The following is a 14,873-nucleotide window of genomic DNA, read 5'->3' on the forward strand; positions in this document are numbered from 1 at the left end:
TTCGATTCCCAGCTTGGGTCACACCTCACAGCTCCAGGGGTCGATTCTGCGCTTGTGCACTGCCTATGCAGAGTTTGCACGTTCTCCGCGTGTGCTCCGGTCCAAAAGTGTGTAGGCTAAGTGGATTGGCCTTGCTAAATTGCCTCTTAGTGTCCAAAGATGGCAGGTAAATGAATTGGGTTCGGGGGATAGGACGGGGGGGTTGGGCCTGGGTAAGATGGTCTTTTGAAGAGTCAGTGCAGACTTGATGGGCCAAATGGCCTTCAGCTGCACTGCAGAGATTCTGTGGATTCTATGGAACTCCCTCCCTAACAGCACTGTGGGTGTCCTCAGGGACTGCAGCCATTCAGGAAGGCAGCTCACCTTCTCAAGGACAGCTAAGGATGGGCAATAAATCATGGTCCAGCCAGTGCCACTCAGATTCCTTAAGTGGGTGAAAAAAAACCTCGAGTTTCCTAATGAGATCGGTAATTCATCCCGAGAGCGTGACCATTCTCTTTGTTTGCTCTTGGGTTGTGGGTGATGCTGATAAGGCCATGTCTACTACTCATCCCCAGATAGCACGAGGAGATGCTGAGGGCCTTTCCACTTAAACAACTGCCGTTCTTATGGCAGTGGAATTCCCACAATAATATTAGGCAGGACGTTCCAGGAAGCAGTTCAATCATCGCAGTTCCAGTCACAGGCTAGACGTCCTCCGGCGCTTTCACTTTCTAGTTATAGGCTTAAGCAGACTGTCAGGACAGGACTAGTTTTGTGTGTGTTAGCAAAGAAATAGAACCAGGTTGCAATGCTCCGGTGGTGCCCAATGCAAACTGGAAGAACACCACCTCATCTTGTGGTTAGGCACGTTACAGCATCCTGGACTCAACATTCAACAAATTTAAACAGTAAACTTCCTCCTCCATCTCACTCCCCCCCCTGCCCTCCCCATCCCCGTAGTTTGTTGTCCATTGCTTTTCAGCTCTCTGCCTGCCCCAACACAACCCCACCCCTCCCCAACACAACCCCACCCTCCCCTCATTTGTCCCTAGCTATTCAGTTTTAAGTTTTTTTATTAGTGTCACAAGTTGGCTTACATTAACACTGCAATGAAGTTACTGTGAAAATCCCCTAGTCGCCACACTCCGGCGCCTGTTCGGGTTACACTGAGGGAGAATTTAGCACGGCCAATGCACCTAACCTGCATGTCTTTCGGACTGTGGGGAGGAAACCGGAGCGCCCGGAGGAAACCCACGCAGACACGGGGAGAATGTGCAGACTCTGCACAGACGGTGATTCAAGCTGGGAATCGAACCCGTGTCCCTGATGTTGTGAGGCAGCAGTGCTAACCACTGTAACACCGTGACGCCCCACAGTCCTATTAACACATGCTGCCACCTCACCTTTTGCCACTATTAGCACTCTTCATCCCTCAATGACACCATTAGAACTCCCCTTTGTTTCATGTCCAAGACAAGTTTAGTAAGAGCTTTAACAACGCAAGAGTTTTAACAACACCAGGTTAAAGCCCAACAGGTTTATTTGGTCTCGTGTCTATGTGTCTTGTTTGAGAGCAGATATCCACTCCATCTGACGAAGGAGCAGGGCTCCAAAAGCTAATGGCATTTGCTACCAAATAAACCTGTTGGACTTTAACCTGGTGTTGTTAAAACTCTTACTGTGTTTACCCCAGTCCAACGCCGTCATCTCCACATCAAGACAAGTTTATCCACACCTCCTTTGCCCTGACCTATCCCAGGTCTTCAATCCCACCCCACCTCCTCCACCACTTTTCCAACTATATCATTCTGCACATTTCTACCTTGCTTCAGTTCTGTAGAAGGATCATTTAGATCTGAAACGTTAACTCTGTTTCTCTCTCCACAGATGCTGCCAGACCTGCTGAATGTATCCAGGAATGAGTTTAGCATTCAGCAAGGATTGGTGATTTCCCCGAGAGGGCAGAATGGCAATCGTGTGGGAAATACCAACAACACCCTGGGCGGCACGGTGGCACAGTGGTTAGCACTGCTGCCTCACAGCACCAGGGACCCGTGTTCGATTCCAGCTTTGGGTGTGGAGTTTGCACGTTCTCCCTGTGTCTGCGTGGGTTTCCTCCAGGTGCTCTGGTTTCCTCCCACAGCCCAAAGATACGCAGGTTAGGTGGATTGGCCATGCTAAATTGTCTTTAGTGTCCCAAATGTGTAGAATCATAGAATCCTATAGAGCAGAAGGAGGCCACTCGGCCCATCGCATCTGCACCGACCACAATCCCACGCAGCCCCTACCCCCATAACCCCATGCATTTGCCTTAGCGAGCCCCCTGACACTAAGGGGAAATTTAACATGGGCAATACACCTAACCCACACATCTTTGGGCTGTGGGAGGAAACCGGATCACCCAAAGAAAACCCACGCAGACACGGGGAGAACGTGCAAACTCCACACAGACAGTGATCCAAGCTGGGAATCGAACCCAGGTCCCTGGCACTGTGAGGCAGCAGTGCTAACCACTGTGCCACCGCGCTGCCCCTAGGTGTAGGTTAGGGGGATTAGTGGGGTAAATACATGGGGTTTGTTTTAAAGTTTGGTTTAAAGGTTTATTTATTAGTGTCACAAGTAGGCTTACATTAACACTGCAATGAAACTACTGTGAAAATTCCCCAGTCGCCACACTCCTGTTCGGTTACACTGAGGGAGAATTTAGCATGGCCAATGCACCTAACCAGCATGTCTTTCGGACTGTGGGAGAAAACCAGAGCATCCGGAGGAAACCCATGCAGACACGGGGAGAACGTGCAGACTCCGCGCAGACAGTGACCCGAGGCCAGAATTGAACCCTGGTCCCTGGCACTGTGAGGCAACAGTGATAAGCACTGTGCCACCCACGGGGATAGGGTGGGGGTTGGGCCTGGGTAAGATGCTCTGTCGGAGAGTCAATGCAGACTTAATGAGCCGAATGGCCTCCCTCTGCACTGCACAGGGGCAGTTGGCGAACAGAACTTGATGTGAGTTAAGCCATGAGCAGACTTTTGTATTAACCTCAGTTTACAGAGGGTAGAATGAGGAGACGAGGCTGGAGCGCTTTAGAATAGCCAGGTCTAAAGATGGCACGGTGGCACAGTGGTTAGCACTGCTGCCTCACAGTGCCAGGGACCTGGATTCAATTCCCGGCTTGGGTCACTGTCTGTGTGGAGTTCGCACGTTCTCCCGGTGTCTGTGTGGGTTTCCTCCGGGTGCTCCAGTTTCCTCCCACAGTCCAAAGATATGCAGGTTAGGTTGATTGGCTATGCTAAATTGCTAGTCTTCAGTTGCTGCCTAATATTGTTGTAATTAGCCTTCCCCCAGTTTAGCACCTTAACTTGAGGACTACACTTAAACTTTATCCATCATTATCTTAAAGCTTACTGAATTGTGGTCACTGTTCCCGAACTGCTCCCCTACTGAAACATTGACCACCTGGCCAGGCTCATTCCCCAATACCAGGTCCAGTACGGCCCCTTCCCTGGTTGGACTATCCACATACTGTTTCAAGAAGCCCTCCTGGATGCTCCTTACAAACTCTGCCCCATCCACGCCCCTAGCACTAAGTGAGTCCCAGTCAATGTAGGGGAAGTTAAAATCTCCCACCATAACAACACTGTTACTTTTACACCTTGCCAAAATCTGCCTACATATCTGTTCCTCAATCTCCCACTGGCAGTTGGGTGGCCTATAGTAAACCCCCAATATTGTGACTACATCCTTCCTATTCCTGAGCTCTACCCATATTGCCTCACTGTATGAGCCCTCCGAGGTGTCCTCCCGCAGTACAGCTGTGATATTCTCCTTAACCAGTAGTGCAACTCCCCCATCCCTTTTACATCCCCCTCTATCCTGTCTGAAACATCTGTATCCTGGGAAGTTAAGCTGCCAATCCTGTCCTTCCCTTAACCAAGTCTCTGTAATAGCAACAAATCATAGTTCCAAGTACTAATCCAAGCTCTAGGTTCATCTGCCTTACCTGTTACACTTCTTGCATCGAAACAAATGCACTTCAGTCCACCAGACCCTCTCTGATAAGCAATCCCACTCTGCCTGCTGTTTCTCTGAGTCTCACTGGCCCTACTCTCTGGTTCCCCTTCAGTTACTTCACCGTTGTTTTGGTTCCCACCCGCCTGCCAAACTAGTTTAAATCCTCCCGTGTGATACTAGCAAACCTCCCGGCCAGAATATTTATGCCCCTGCAGTTTAGATGCAGCCTGTCCTTCTTGTACAGGCCCCACCTGCCCCAGAAGAGACCCCAATGGTCCAGATATCTGAAACCCTCCCTCCTATACCAGCTGTTTAGCCACGTGTTGAGCTGCACTATCTTCCTATTCCTAGCTTCACTAGCACATGGCACAGGGAGTAATCCTGAGATTACAACCAGAGAGGTCCTGCTTTTTAACTTTCTACTTAACTCCCTAAACTGCTGTTGCAGGACCTCATCACTCTTCCTACCTATCTCGTTAGTACCATATGTACCATGACCTCTGGCTGTTCACCCTCTCCCTTCAGAATGCTTTCTGCCCGTTCAAAGACATCCTGGACCCTGGCACCAGGGAGGCAACATACCATCCTGGAGTCTCTTTCATCTCTGTTCTAAAGGATCGTCCCTTTAGCCTGAGGTTGTGCCCTCTGCTTCCAGTTTTTCCTACTAGTGGAAACATCCTCTCCACGTCCACTCTATCCAGCCCGCGCAGCGTCCTGTAAATTTCAATAAGATCCCCCCTCATCCTTCTAAACTCCAACGAGTACAGACCCAGAGTCCTCAACCATTCCTCATACGGCAAGCTCTTCATTCCAGGGTTCATTCTTGTGAACCTCCTCAGGACCCTTCACAAGGCCAGCACATCCTTCCTTACATATGGGGCCCAAAACTGTTCACAATACTCCAATACTGCCCTGAACTGAGTGGCTTGCTAGACCATTTCAGAGGGGATTTAACAGTCAACCACATTGCTGTGGGTCTGGAGTCACATGTAGGCCATTAGTGAACCAGATGGGTTTTTACAACAATCGACAATGGTTTCATGGTCATCATTAGATTTTAGATCCAGGTTTTTATTGAATTCAAATTTCACCATCTGCAGTGGTGGGATTCGAATGCAGGTCCCCAGAACACTTTCCAGCCAATGCAGTACTTTCAATGTGTTGTAATGTGGGAAACGCAACAGCCAATTCATGCATAGCAAGCTCCCACAAATGTGAAAATGACCAGATAATCTGCTCTGATGTTGATTGAGGGATAAATACTGGCCGAGTATTATCGCTAGACTATTAATCCAGAAACTCAGCTAATGTTCTGGGCACCTGCGTTTGATTCCCACCATGGTGGTTGGTGGAATCTGAATTCAATAAAAACTAACTGGAATTGAAAGTCTAATTGACCATGAAACCATTGATTTGATTTATTATTGTCACATGTATTAACATACAGTGAAATGTATTGTTTCTTGCGTGCTATACAGACAGAGCATACCGTTCATAGAGAAGGAAAGGAGAGGGTGTAGAACGTAGCGTTACAGTCATAGCTAGGGTGTAGAGAAAGATCAACTTAATGCGAGGTAGGTCCATTCAACAGTCTGACGGCAGCAGGGAAGAAGCTGTTCTTGAGTCGGTTGGTACGTGACCCCAGACTTTTGTATCTTTTTCCCGACGGAAGAAGGTGGAAGAGAGAATGTCCGGGGTGCGTGGAGTCCTTAATTATGTTGGCTGCTTTTCCGAGGCAGTGGGAAGTGTAGACAGTGTCAATGGATGGGAGGCTGGTTCGCGTGATGGACTGGGTTACATTCACGACCTTTGTTGATTGTCAGAAAAACCCATCTGGTTCACTAATGCCCTTTAGGGAAGGAAATCTGCCGTCTTTACCTGGTCTGGCCTACATGTGACTCCAGATCCACAGCAATGTGTTTGACTCTCAACTGCCTTCTGAAATGGCTTAGCCAAGGGCAACTAGGGGTAGGCAACAAATGCTGGCCAGCCAGCGACGTCCAAGTCCCACGAATGAATAAATAAAAAAGGAGATAACTCCCCTATACTTTTTCCAAATAGAGTCATAGGATCTTTTACATCCACCAGACTTTAGCATCTCATCTGAAAGACAGCACCTCTGACAGTGCAGCGCTCCTTCAGTACTATAGTTAGAGCATCCGCTTTGAATTTTCGTGCTGAAGTCCCCGAGCCATAAACCCAGAAGCAAGAGAGGAGCGCTACCAATGGAACCACACACTGCTGTGAGCCAGAGGGCAAAGAGAGGAGTTGTCAGACAATTGACACTCAGTCTGGTCAAGATGAAATACCTTCCGTCCTATCACAGTAACATTTTTGTAATCAGGTTAAGTTCGGAAATTAGAGCTAAAGGTGGCGGAGGATGAATTGGAGTGGGTACGGGAAGAAGGGGCGGAGACTGTTAATGTCGCAGTGTCAGTTCTCAATGAAATGAACACAAGCTGGACACCAAACATGCAGCATGAGGAGGATTAGACGCAGGAAAAGCTGTCAAATTCACTGGGAGTTGGAGTACGGTGGCTGGAGTCTAACCTCCTGGATGAGGGACAAGGCACAGAGGGGGAGAGGAAGGAGAGGTCAGCATCATTGTCAAGGGTAATGTCGAGTGGTCTGTTTTCTACAATATCCCAACAGAAGTAAAAAATCCTTGTTCAGGTCAATAACTGCTAAAGGACACGATCCAAAGAGAAAGTAGAATCATAGAATTCCTGCAGTGTAGAAGGAGATCATTCGGTCTCTCGGGTCTGCACCATCTCTCCGACAGAACATCTTTCCCAAGCCCATCCCGCTATCCATGTAACCCCACGCATTTACCCTGCTAATCCCCCTAACCTACACATCTTGGGACGCTAAGGGACAATTTAGCATGGCCAATCAGTCTAACCTGTACATCTTTGGTGTGTGGGAGGAAACCGGAGCAAACCCACGCAGATGGGGTAGCACGGTAGCACAGTGGTTAGCACTGCTGCTTCACAGCTCCAGGGTCCCGGGTTCGATTCCCGGCTCGGGTCACTGTCTGTGTGGAGTTTGCACATTCTCCTCGTGTCTGCGTGGGTTTCCTCCGGGTGCTCCGGTTTCCTCCCACAGTCCAAAGATGTGCGGGTTAGGTTGATTGGCCAGGTTAAAAATTGCCCCTTAGAGTCCTGGGATGCGTAGGTTAGAGGGATTAGTGGGTAAATATGTGGGGGTAGGGCTTGGGTGGGATTGTGTCGGTGCAGACTCGATGGGCCGAATGGCCTCCTTCTGCACTGTAGGGTTTCTATGAGATACGGGGAGAACGTGCAGACTCCACACAGACAGTCACCCAAGGCCGGAATCAAACCTGGGTCCCTGGCACTGTGAGGCAGCAGTGCTAACCACTGTGCCACCATACCATCCTTAAGTATCTTTAGAAATTGGAAAAACAGAAAGATTTGTAGAATGTATCACTGACCTGGTGGAACTGAGGATTTATCTTCCGGTGCTGGGGTTGTGACATTTCCTCTAAGGGGTGAGATTGAGCCGAGAGATTCAAGTTCCACTTTTGCTTCACCTTTTTCACTTCCCAAATCATGATCACTTTCCCCTTTACTGTCATCAGGGCTGACAGACTTGGGAGTTTCAAGCATTCCAGGGATGAGCTGGGTGGTTTTTGTCATAGAGCTGGGGAAGAATGCGGTAAGTTTAGTAACATTCCTCACGGTCCCCACAGTTGTTGCAATCTGTGCAGGTTGAGTTGCGGCAATCTCTGCAGGTTGAGTTGCAATCTCTGCAGGTTGAGTTGCGGCAATCTCTGCAGGTTGAGTTGCAATCTCTGCAGGTTGAGTTGCGGCAATCTCTGCAGGTTGAGTTGCGGCAATCTCTGCAGGTTGAGTTGCAATCTCTGCAGGTGGAGTTGTTGCAATCTGTGCAGGTTGAGTTGCGGCAATCTCTGCAGGTTGAGTTGCAATCTCTGCAGGTTGAGTTGTTGCAATCTGTGCAGGTTGAGTTGCGGCAATCTCTGCAGGTTGAGTTGTTGCAATCTCTGCAGGTTGAGTTGTAATCTGTGCAGGTTGAGTTGTTGCAATCTGTGCAGGTTGAGTTGTTGCAATCTGTGCAGGTTGAGTTGTAATCTCTGCAGGTTGAGTTGCAATCTGTGCAGGTTGAGTTGGGGCAATCTGTGCAGGTTGAGTTGCAATCTGTCCAGGTTGAGTTGCGACAATATCTGCAGGTTGAGTTGCGGCAATCTCTGCAGGTTGAGTTGCAATCTGTACAGGTTGAGTTGCGACAATATCTGCAGGTTGAGTTGCGGCAATCTCTGCAGGTTGAGTTGTTGCTATCTGTACAGGTTGAGTTGTTGCTATCTGTGCAGGTTGAGTTGTTGCAATCTGTACAGGTTGAGTTGCGGCAATCTCTGCAGGTTGAGTTGTTGCTATCTGTACAGGTTGAGTTGTTGCAATCTGTACAGGTTGAGTTGCGGCAATCTCTGCAGGTTGAGTTGTTGCTATCTGTACAGGTTGAGTTGTTGCAATCTGTACAGGTTGAGTTGCGGCAATCTCTGCAGGTTGAGTTGCGACAACCTCTGCAGGTTGAGGTGCAGTTTCTGCAGGTTGAGGTGTCGTAGTTTCCACAGGTTGAAGTGTTGTAGTTTCTGCATTCTTGAACCACCCCCACCATTGGGCGCTTCCATGAGACAGTAAAGTACACAGCAAAAGAAAACTCAAGGCTTTCGAGAGCCCCAAAGCCATTTTTTAAATTTTAAACGATGGTTCAGAAATAGACAAGGAAGGTCCAGATTACTGATTCAGATTCATCTTCGCATACACGTTCCAATATCCAGGATGGAAGGAATATTGGAGGGGGGGGGGGGGGATCTTATTACGATACTTCTGACCTGTTAGAATTTTGATTGAAACCGAGCCTCCAGTTTGTGCTGCATAGATTAACCTTTGATCCTTCAATCCTGAGTGTTTAGACCCACCCTTTCACTATCAGATATGTACTCATGAGCAGGTTATCTGATATTTGCTTCCACCAATGACAAAAATCTTGGACAGCCTGAACTTGAGTTTCAATTGGTTGTGCCAATCATGGACCTTCTGGTTGGTCGTACTCCCCAATTACTGCCAAGAGGTTCAAAGAGTTTGTTTATTAACCACACGCAAATACAGGAATTCTACAGAAACACAAATATAACATCACTGACTGATCAGACACTGCTCTCAGAAAGTCACATTTTCTCATGTATGTCCGTAACTCTAATTAATTTGTTCTTTGTGAAGCCAATCTAATATCCATGTAGGTTACTCCTGAATGATACAACTAGAAATGAACACATTGAAAGAGCCAAGACATTTGCTGCGATCTGAAGGGAACATGTTAACATTTGATTTTAAATCTATTTGTTCATTAAACATTAATGAACAATCGCCACGTAAGGTGTACAAAAGGCAAATGGGTGAATGGTAGATCTGGAACTGAGATGAGGAGGAACTACTTCTTGCAGAGGGGGGTGAATTTGTGGAACTCGCTGCCCCATAGCTCGGTGGAGTCTGAATCGTTGAATGGTTTCAAGAAGGAGATAGATATATTTCTGATTTAAAAGAGGGGGTTTAGGGGATATGGGGAATAGGTAGGGAGGTGTATTTTAGACCAGGAAGAGATCAGCCATGATCTGATTGAATGGCGGAGCAGGCTCGAAGGGCTGAATTGCCCACTTCTGCTCCTAATTCCTATGTTAAGACATCAAATCACCTGTCCCACTCTCCTAGAAGCTACAAGCCTTAAAATACAAAATACCACCACCTATCCATTCCCATTGTCCTCTTGTCGACTTTATTTTTAACCTGGGTCCATGATGGTCTCAGCTCTTCATTTAGAAGTCTCAGCAAATTAAATAAGGTTAAATAAAATGAAAGTCATTGTTCAAACCAAGCGAAACTCTCAAAGACCACAGTGGTATTAATTAATGTAAAAAGCATCTCCTTCGTGAGCTCTCGGCTTCGAGGCAGATTTGACCCACAGCACCTACTACGGGTGGGAGGTCCCAAATCCATCCCTCCAGAACGGGGATTAAAACCCTGTGCTGCTGGCACCATTTTGATCCACACCAGGGCAGCACACTGGCACAGAGGTTAGCATTGCTGCCTCACAGTGCCAAGGACCCCTGTTCAATTCCAACCTCGAGATCCTGTCTGTGTGGTGTTAGGGACCAGATCAGAAACTCCAAGGTATGTTATGAAGTTAGCCCAGACCCTAACTATTCCTTTTGACTTTGGCATTAGAGTGATCATAAAGCGTTTCACTCCAGGTATGATTCAAGTGACCTACTAGGAAGCTTTTACCAAAACAAACTTTATTTAAGAGCACAGAATATAACAAAAAGAATGAGCATAACTTTTATCAATTAAAATACTTAAACATGACAAAGTATAATTCTTAACAACTAGTAATCTCTATAGTTCCACTTTAAGCAACATGCCCCATAGACTTAAAAACCTTTTTAAGAACCAGTTAGCACCAAAAACTGATATGCTCACATGGATGCTAGATTTCTAGAGAAATGTTTAGAGAAATCTCTCTCTAAAGATCTAAAGGGGCGGCACAGTGGTGCAGTGGTTAGCACTGCTGCTTCACAGCGCCAGGGACCCGGGTTCAATTCCCGGCTTGGGTCACTGTCTGTGTGGAGTTTGCATGTTCTCCCTGTGTCTGCGTGGGTTTCCTCCAGGTGCTCCGGTTTCCTCCCACATTCTGAAAATTGTGCTGGTTAGGTGCATTGACCCGAACAGGCGCCAGACTGTGGTGACTAGGGGAATTTCACAGTAACTTCATTGCAGTGTTAATGTAAGCCTTACTTGTGACACTAATAAATAAACTTTACTTTACAAACAGCAGACTGCCCTTGATTTCTTTGTGTAAGCCTAGCTCCGCTCAGTCACCTGATTTTCCTGTCACTCAACCTAACCAACTCCCACTCTTCAAAGCCCCAGGGAAAAAGACTCAAAACAGCAGAACAGCATTAGTTCAGATTAAAACAAACATTCCAACTGTTAGGAACAATTATGCTGCTGCAGTAACGATACAGGATGCCAGTTCCAGACCCACTGGCACTGAACAGACTGTTCAGGCTGTTAAAAAAAATAATTCTGCACAATATACACAACTCAAATATATTTCTTAAAGGCACAGTATTGTTACAATGGACTTTGCACGTTCTCCCTGTGTCTGTGTGGGTTTCCTCTGGGTGCTCTGGTTTCCTCCCATAGTCCAAAGAGGTGCAGGTTAGGTGGATTGGCCATGTTAAATTTCTCCTTAGTGTCATTCTGTCAGAGATTTTGTACAGCCTCGATGGGCCAAATGGCCTCCTTCTGCACTGGAGTGTTTCTATGATTTTATGACCAGCCGCTCAGACCAACTGCACCCTCCCCTACCGGGAGACTGAGTTGCTGTGGCAACATGCAATTTACGTGCATGTTGTAGCCTGAGCTATGGGTAGTGATGGTAGAGATTCTGGTTTCATTCCAGCTCATGGTTAACCGGGAGTTTCTCCCACTCTTACTGCTCGCCGTTGGCGTCCATTGGAAGGATTTACAAGTTGCCACTCCACCTTTCTGACTGCGATATGAATGCACCTTCCTCGGATATCAAGTCCGAGGGTTGGAATTGAACTCAGAGCTTCTGGCTCAGAAGCAGGGACACCATCCACTGTGGCAAAAGACCTGCAAACAAGCAATCACGTCATTCATAGTCTCCAAGAATAGAGTGGCCAGAATAGTGAATGATGTTGAGGATGGTTATATTTTCTGATCTTTGATGACCTATAGGAAACAGGAATATATACATATAGCCAACTCCTCAGACCCACAAAACCATCACCATTGCACAAGCTCCTTACAGTGTGAAGTGATAGCTACTTGGGATGAAATGGGGGTTGTGCTATGGATTAAGACACAGCAACAACCCATGTGCTTAAATACTGGCAAATGTTCTCTGCCTTCAATGGAAGGAGCTCGGAAGGTATTAATTCCACCAACGCCTCTACCTTCTCAGGAGGTTAAGGAAATTTGGCACGTCCGCTACGCCTCTTACCAACTTTTACATATGCAACTTAGAAGGCATCCTTTCCGGTTGCATCACAGCTTGGGTATGGCTCTTGTTCTGCCCAAGACCGCAAGAAACAACAAAGGGTTGTGAACGTAGCCCAGTCCATCACACAAACCAGCCTCCCATCCATTGACTCTGTCGACGTCCCCCACTGCCATGGAAAAGCAGCCAGCATAATCAAGACCCCCACGCACCCCGGACATACTCTCTTCCATCTTCTTCTGTTGGGAAAAAGGATATAAAAGTCTGAATTCACACACCAACCAACTCAAGAACAGCTTCTTCCCTGTTGCCATCAGACTTTTGAATGGCAACTTATATTAAGTTGATCTTTCTCTACACCCTAGCTATGACTGTAACCACCATATTCTGCACCCTCTCCTTTCCTCCTCCCCTATGTACTCTATGAGCGGTATGTTTTTGTCTGCATAGCGCACAAGAAACAATACTTTTCACTGTGTCCCGATACATGTGACAATTGTAAATCAAACCAAATGAAATTCACTACTCAACAGGATTGCAAGTCCAGAGTTCATTAGAAATGACATCGGAATGTTTTATTTCTGATATTTCCCAGAGAATGAAAGTAAAAAGTGACAATTATTAAATGAAAAGCTGGATTTCCAAAACATAAAGAGAAAAAGCTGAAACTGCACAGCAGATCAAGTCCCGCACCCGCGAAGGGAAAATAATCAGCATTCCTGCAGTTCATTTGTCTTTTTCTTTGCTGACTTGACCTGCTGTGTGTTTTTAGTATGTTCCATTTTTTGTTCCAAATTCCCATTTGCAGCTTTTTCTTCGCATTTCATTTGTTCCCCATTGTGATGCCCAACCTCACATTCTTCACATGACGATTGCACTGGGAATTCTTCGCAGGGAGTACTATCTGCACTAGGTTGTTGCAGAATCAACAAATTTAAAAATAGGCGCAGCGCATGATGGATGAATGTGTAATTTAGCGACCATCCGCACCGAGACTTTGACAAAGGCATCATTGGGGCCACTGATTTACCCGGATGGAAAATGATGAATGCCATTTTTGTTACTTCACGTTTTGAACAATGCTCTTGGGATCAGATTCCAGATTTTACTGGGATTCGGAAAAACAAATCATAGTGTGTAGCACTAATGGGGAGATCTGGCAGGGGTAATGGGCGGGATTTTACGGACTTGCTCGAGCGAGACCGGAAATTTCCGCCTGAGGTCAACGGAGATTACCGTCGTTGGACCCTTGCCCGCGCCGATTCCATGGCGGGCGGGGTGGGAGAGCTCCAGCCCTTGTGTCTGCACACAGGATTTTAATTTTCTTCAAAATGAAAGCAAAGTACTGCAGATGCTGGAAATCTGTGATAAAAACAGGAAAACACAGCAGGCCTGGCAGCATCTGTGGAAAGAGAAACAGGGTTTGATTCTTTGGAACTGTCTGCCTGGAGTCTGCACCTTCTCCCCATGTCCGCGGGGGGTTCCTTCAGTTTCCTCCCACAGTCCGAAAGACATGCTGGTTAGGTGCATTGTCCATGCTAAATTCTTCCACAGTGTACCCGAACAGGCGCCGGAGCGTGGCGACTAGGGGATTTTCACAGTAACTTCATTGCAGTGTTAATGTAAGCCTACTTGTGACACTAATAAATAAACTTTGAACTTTAATATTTGCTGAAGTGAGTGTCAAACTCCCACCAACTCAGGAGTTAGAAGAAGGAAGTGGCAAGGCAATAGAGGTAGATTTTCTGGAGAGTTCAATACCTTCGAACAGAGGGGGTTTTAGATAGGACACCAGAATGGCAAGGGAATGGCTGACGGATCCGCTAGTGATGATTAATATACGGGTATGGGCTGGCATTATACAAGAGACCAGTGTTGGCTGAAGGTCGGGTGTGAGTTGGATATCTGTCAGAGGAGATAACCAAGGTAGAGCAGAACAACACTTGCATTTGTATAGTGCCTTTCAGGACGATCAGATGTTTCAAAGCACTTTACAGCCAATGGAGTACAAGTGGGGCGGCACAGAGGCACAGTGGTTAGCACTGGTGCCTCACAGCGCCAGGGACCCGTGTTCAATTCCCGGCTTGGGTCACTGTCTGTGTGGAGTCTGCACATTCTCCCCATGTCTGCATGGGTTTCCTCCGGGTGCTCCTGTTCTTGCCCACAGTCCAAAGATGTGCAGGTTAGGTTGATTGGCCATGCTAAATTGACACTTAGTGTCATGGGGAACTAGCAGGGTAAATACGTGGGGCTACGAGGATGGGTGGTATTGTGGTCAGTGCAGACTCGATGGTCCAAATGGCCTCCTTCTGCACTGTAGCGATTCTATGATTCTATGAAGCTCCCACAAACAGCAATGTGATAAAATGATCAGGCGATTTGCATTTGATGCTGTTGATTGAGGGATGAAAGTTGGCCAGTACACTGGAGATAACTCCACTGCGTTTCTTTGAAATAGTGTCATGGGTTTTTTTTATGTCTGCCTGAGAGGACGCTGCGGCTCAATTTAATGTCTCATCAAAAAGACAGCACCTCTGACAGTACAGCACCCCCTCAGTACTGCTCTGGGGTGTTGACTTGGATTTTAAACTCAGGGCCTGGAGTGGGACTTGAACCCAAACCTTCCTGAGACAAGAGTGTACCAACTGAGCCACAGCTGAGACCTGGGCAATTTGGAAAAGCGGATGAGGATATTGAAATCGATGCACGGGGACAGGTGGTGAAGTAAATATCAACGGGGTGCGAGGTAAATGGGATTTAGTGGAGGATCGAATATAACTGGCAGAGTTCTGGGTGAATTGAAGTTTGTCCAGGTG

At 47.1% G+C, this 14,873-nt stretch overlaps 1 protein-coding gene across 13 annotated transcripts in view; it reads right to left on the minus strand.

Annotated features, from left to right (window-relative positions):
* LOC144500714 (uncharacterized) overlaps positions 1 to 8,930 on the minus strand; it is a 115,796-nt gene extending 106,866 nt beyond the window's left edge. The window contains exons 1-4 of one of the 13 annotated variants that reach the window (XM_078224059.1): positions 8,417 to 8,930; positions 8,345 to 8,368; positions 8,159 to 8,179; positions 7,448 to 8,092 (exon numbers count right to left, since the gene is read on the minus strand). In XM_078224059.1, coding sequence (XP_078080185.1) covers positions 7,448 to 8,092; positions 8,159 to 8,179; positions 8,345 to 8,368; positions 8,417 to 8,720 — 994 coding nt within the window. In that variant the 5' untranslated portion in view covers positions 8,721 to 8,930. Of the gene's footprint in view, positions 1 to 7,447; positions 8,114 to 8,158 lie in introns of all 13 variants that reach the window. The other 12 variants (XM_078224058.1, XM_078224056.1, XM_078224052.1 and 9 more) reach the window with 12 other exon arrangements.
* Between the last annotated feature and the right edge of the window lie 5,943 nt (positions 8,931 to 14,873).

The sequence above is a fragment of the Mustelus asterias genome, chromosome 11 (assembly GCF_964213995.1).
Source record: "Mustelus asterias chromosome 11, sMusAst1.hap1.1, whole genome shotgun sequence".
NCBI classification, from domain to species: Eukaryota; Metazoa; Chordata; class Chondrichthyes; order Carcharhiniformes; family Triakidae; genus Mustelus; species Mustelus asterias.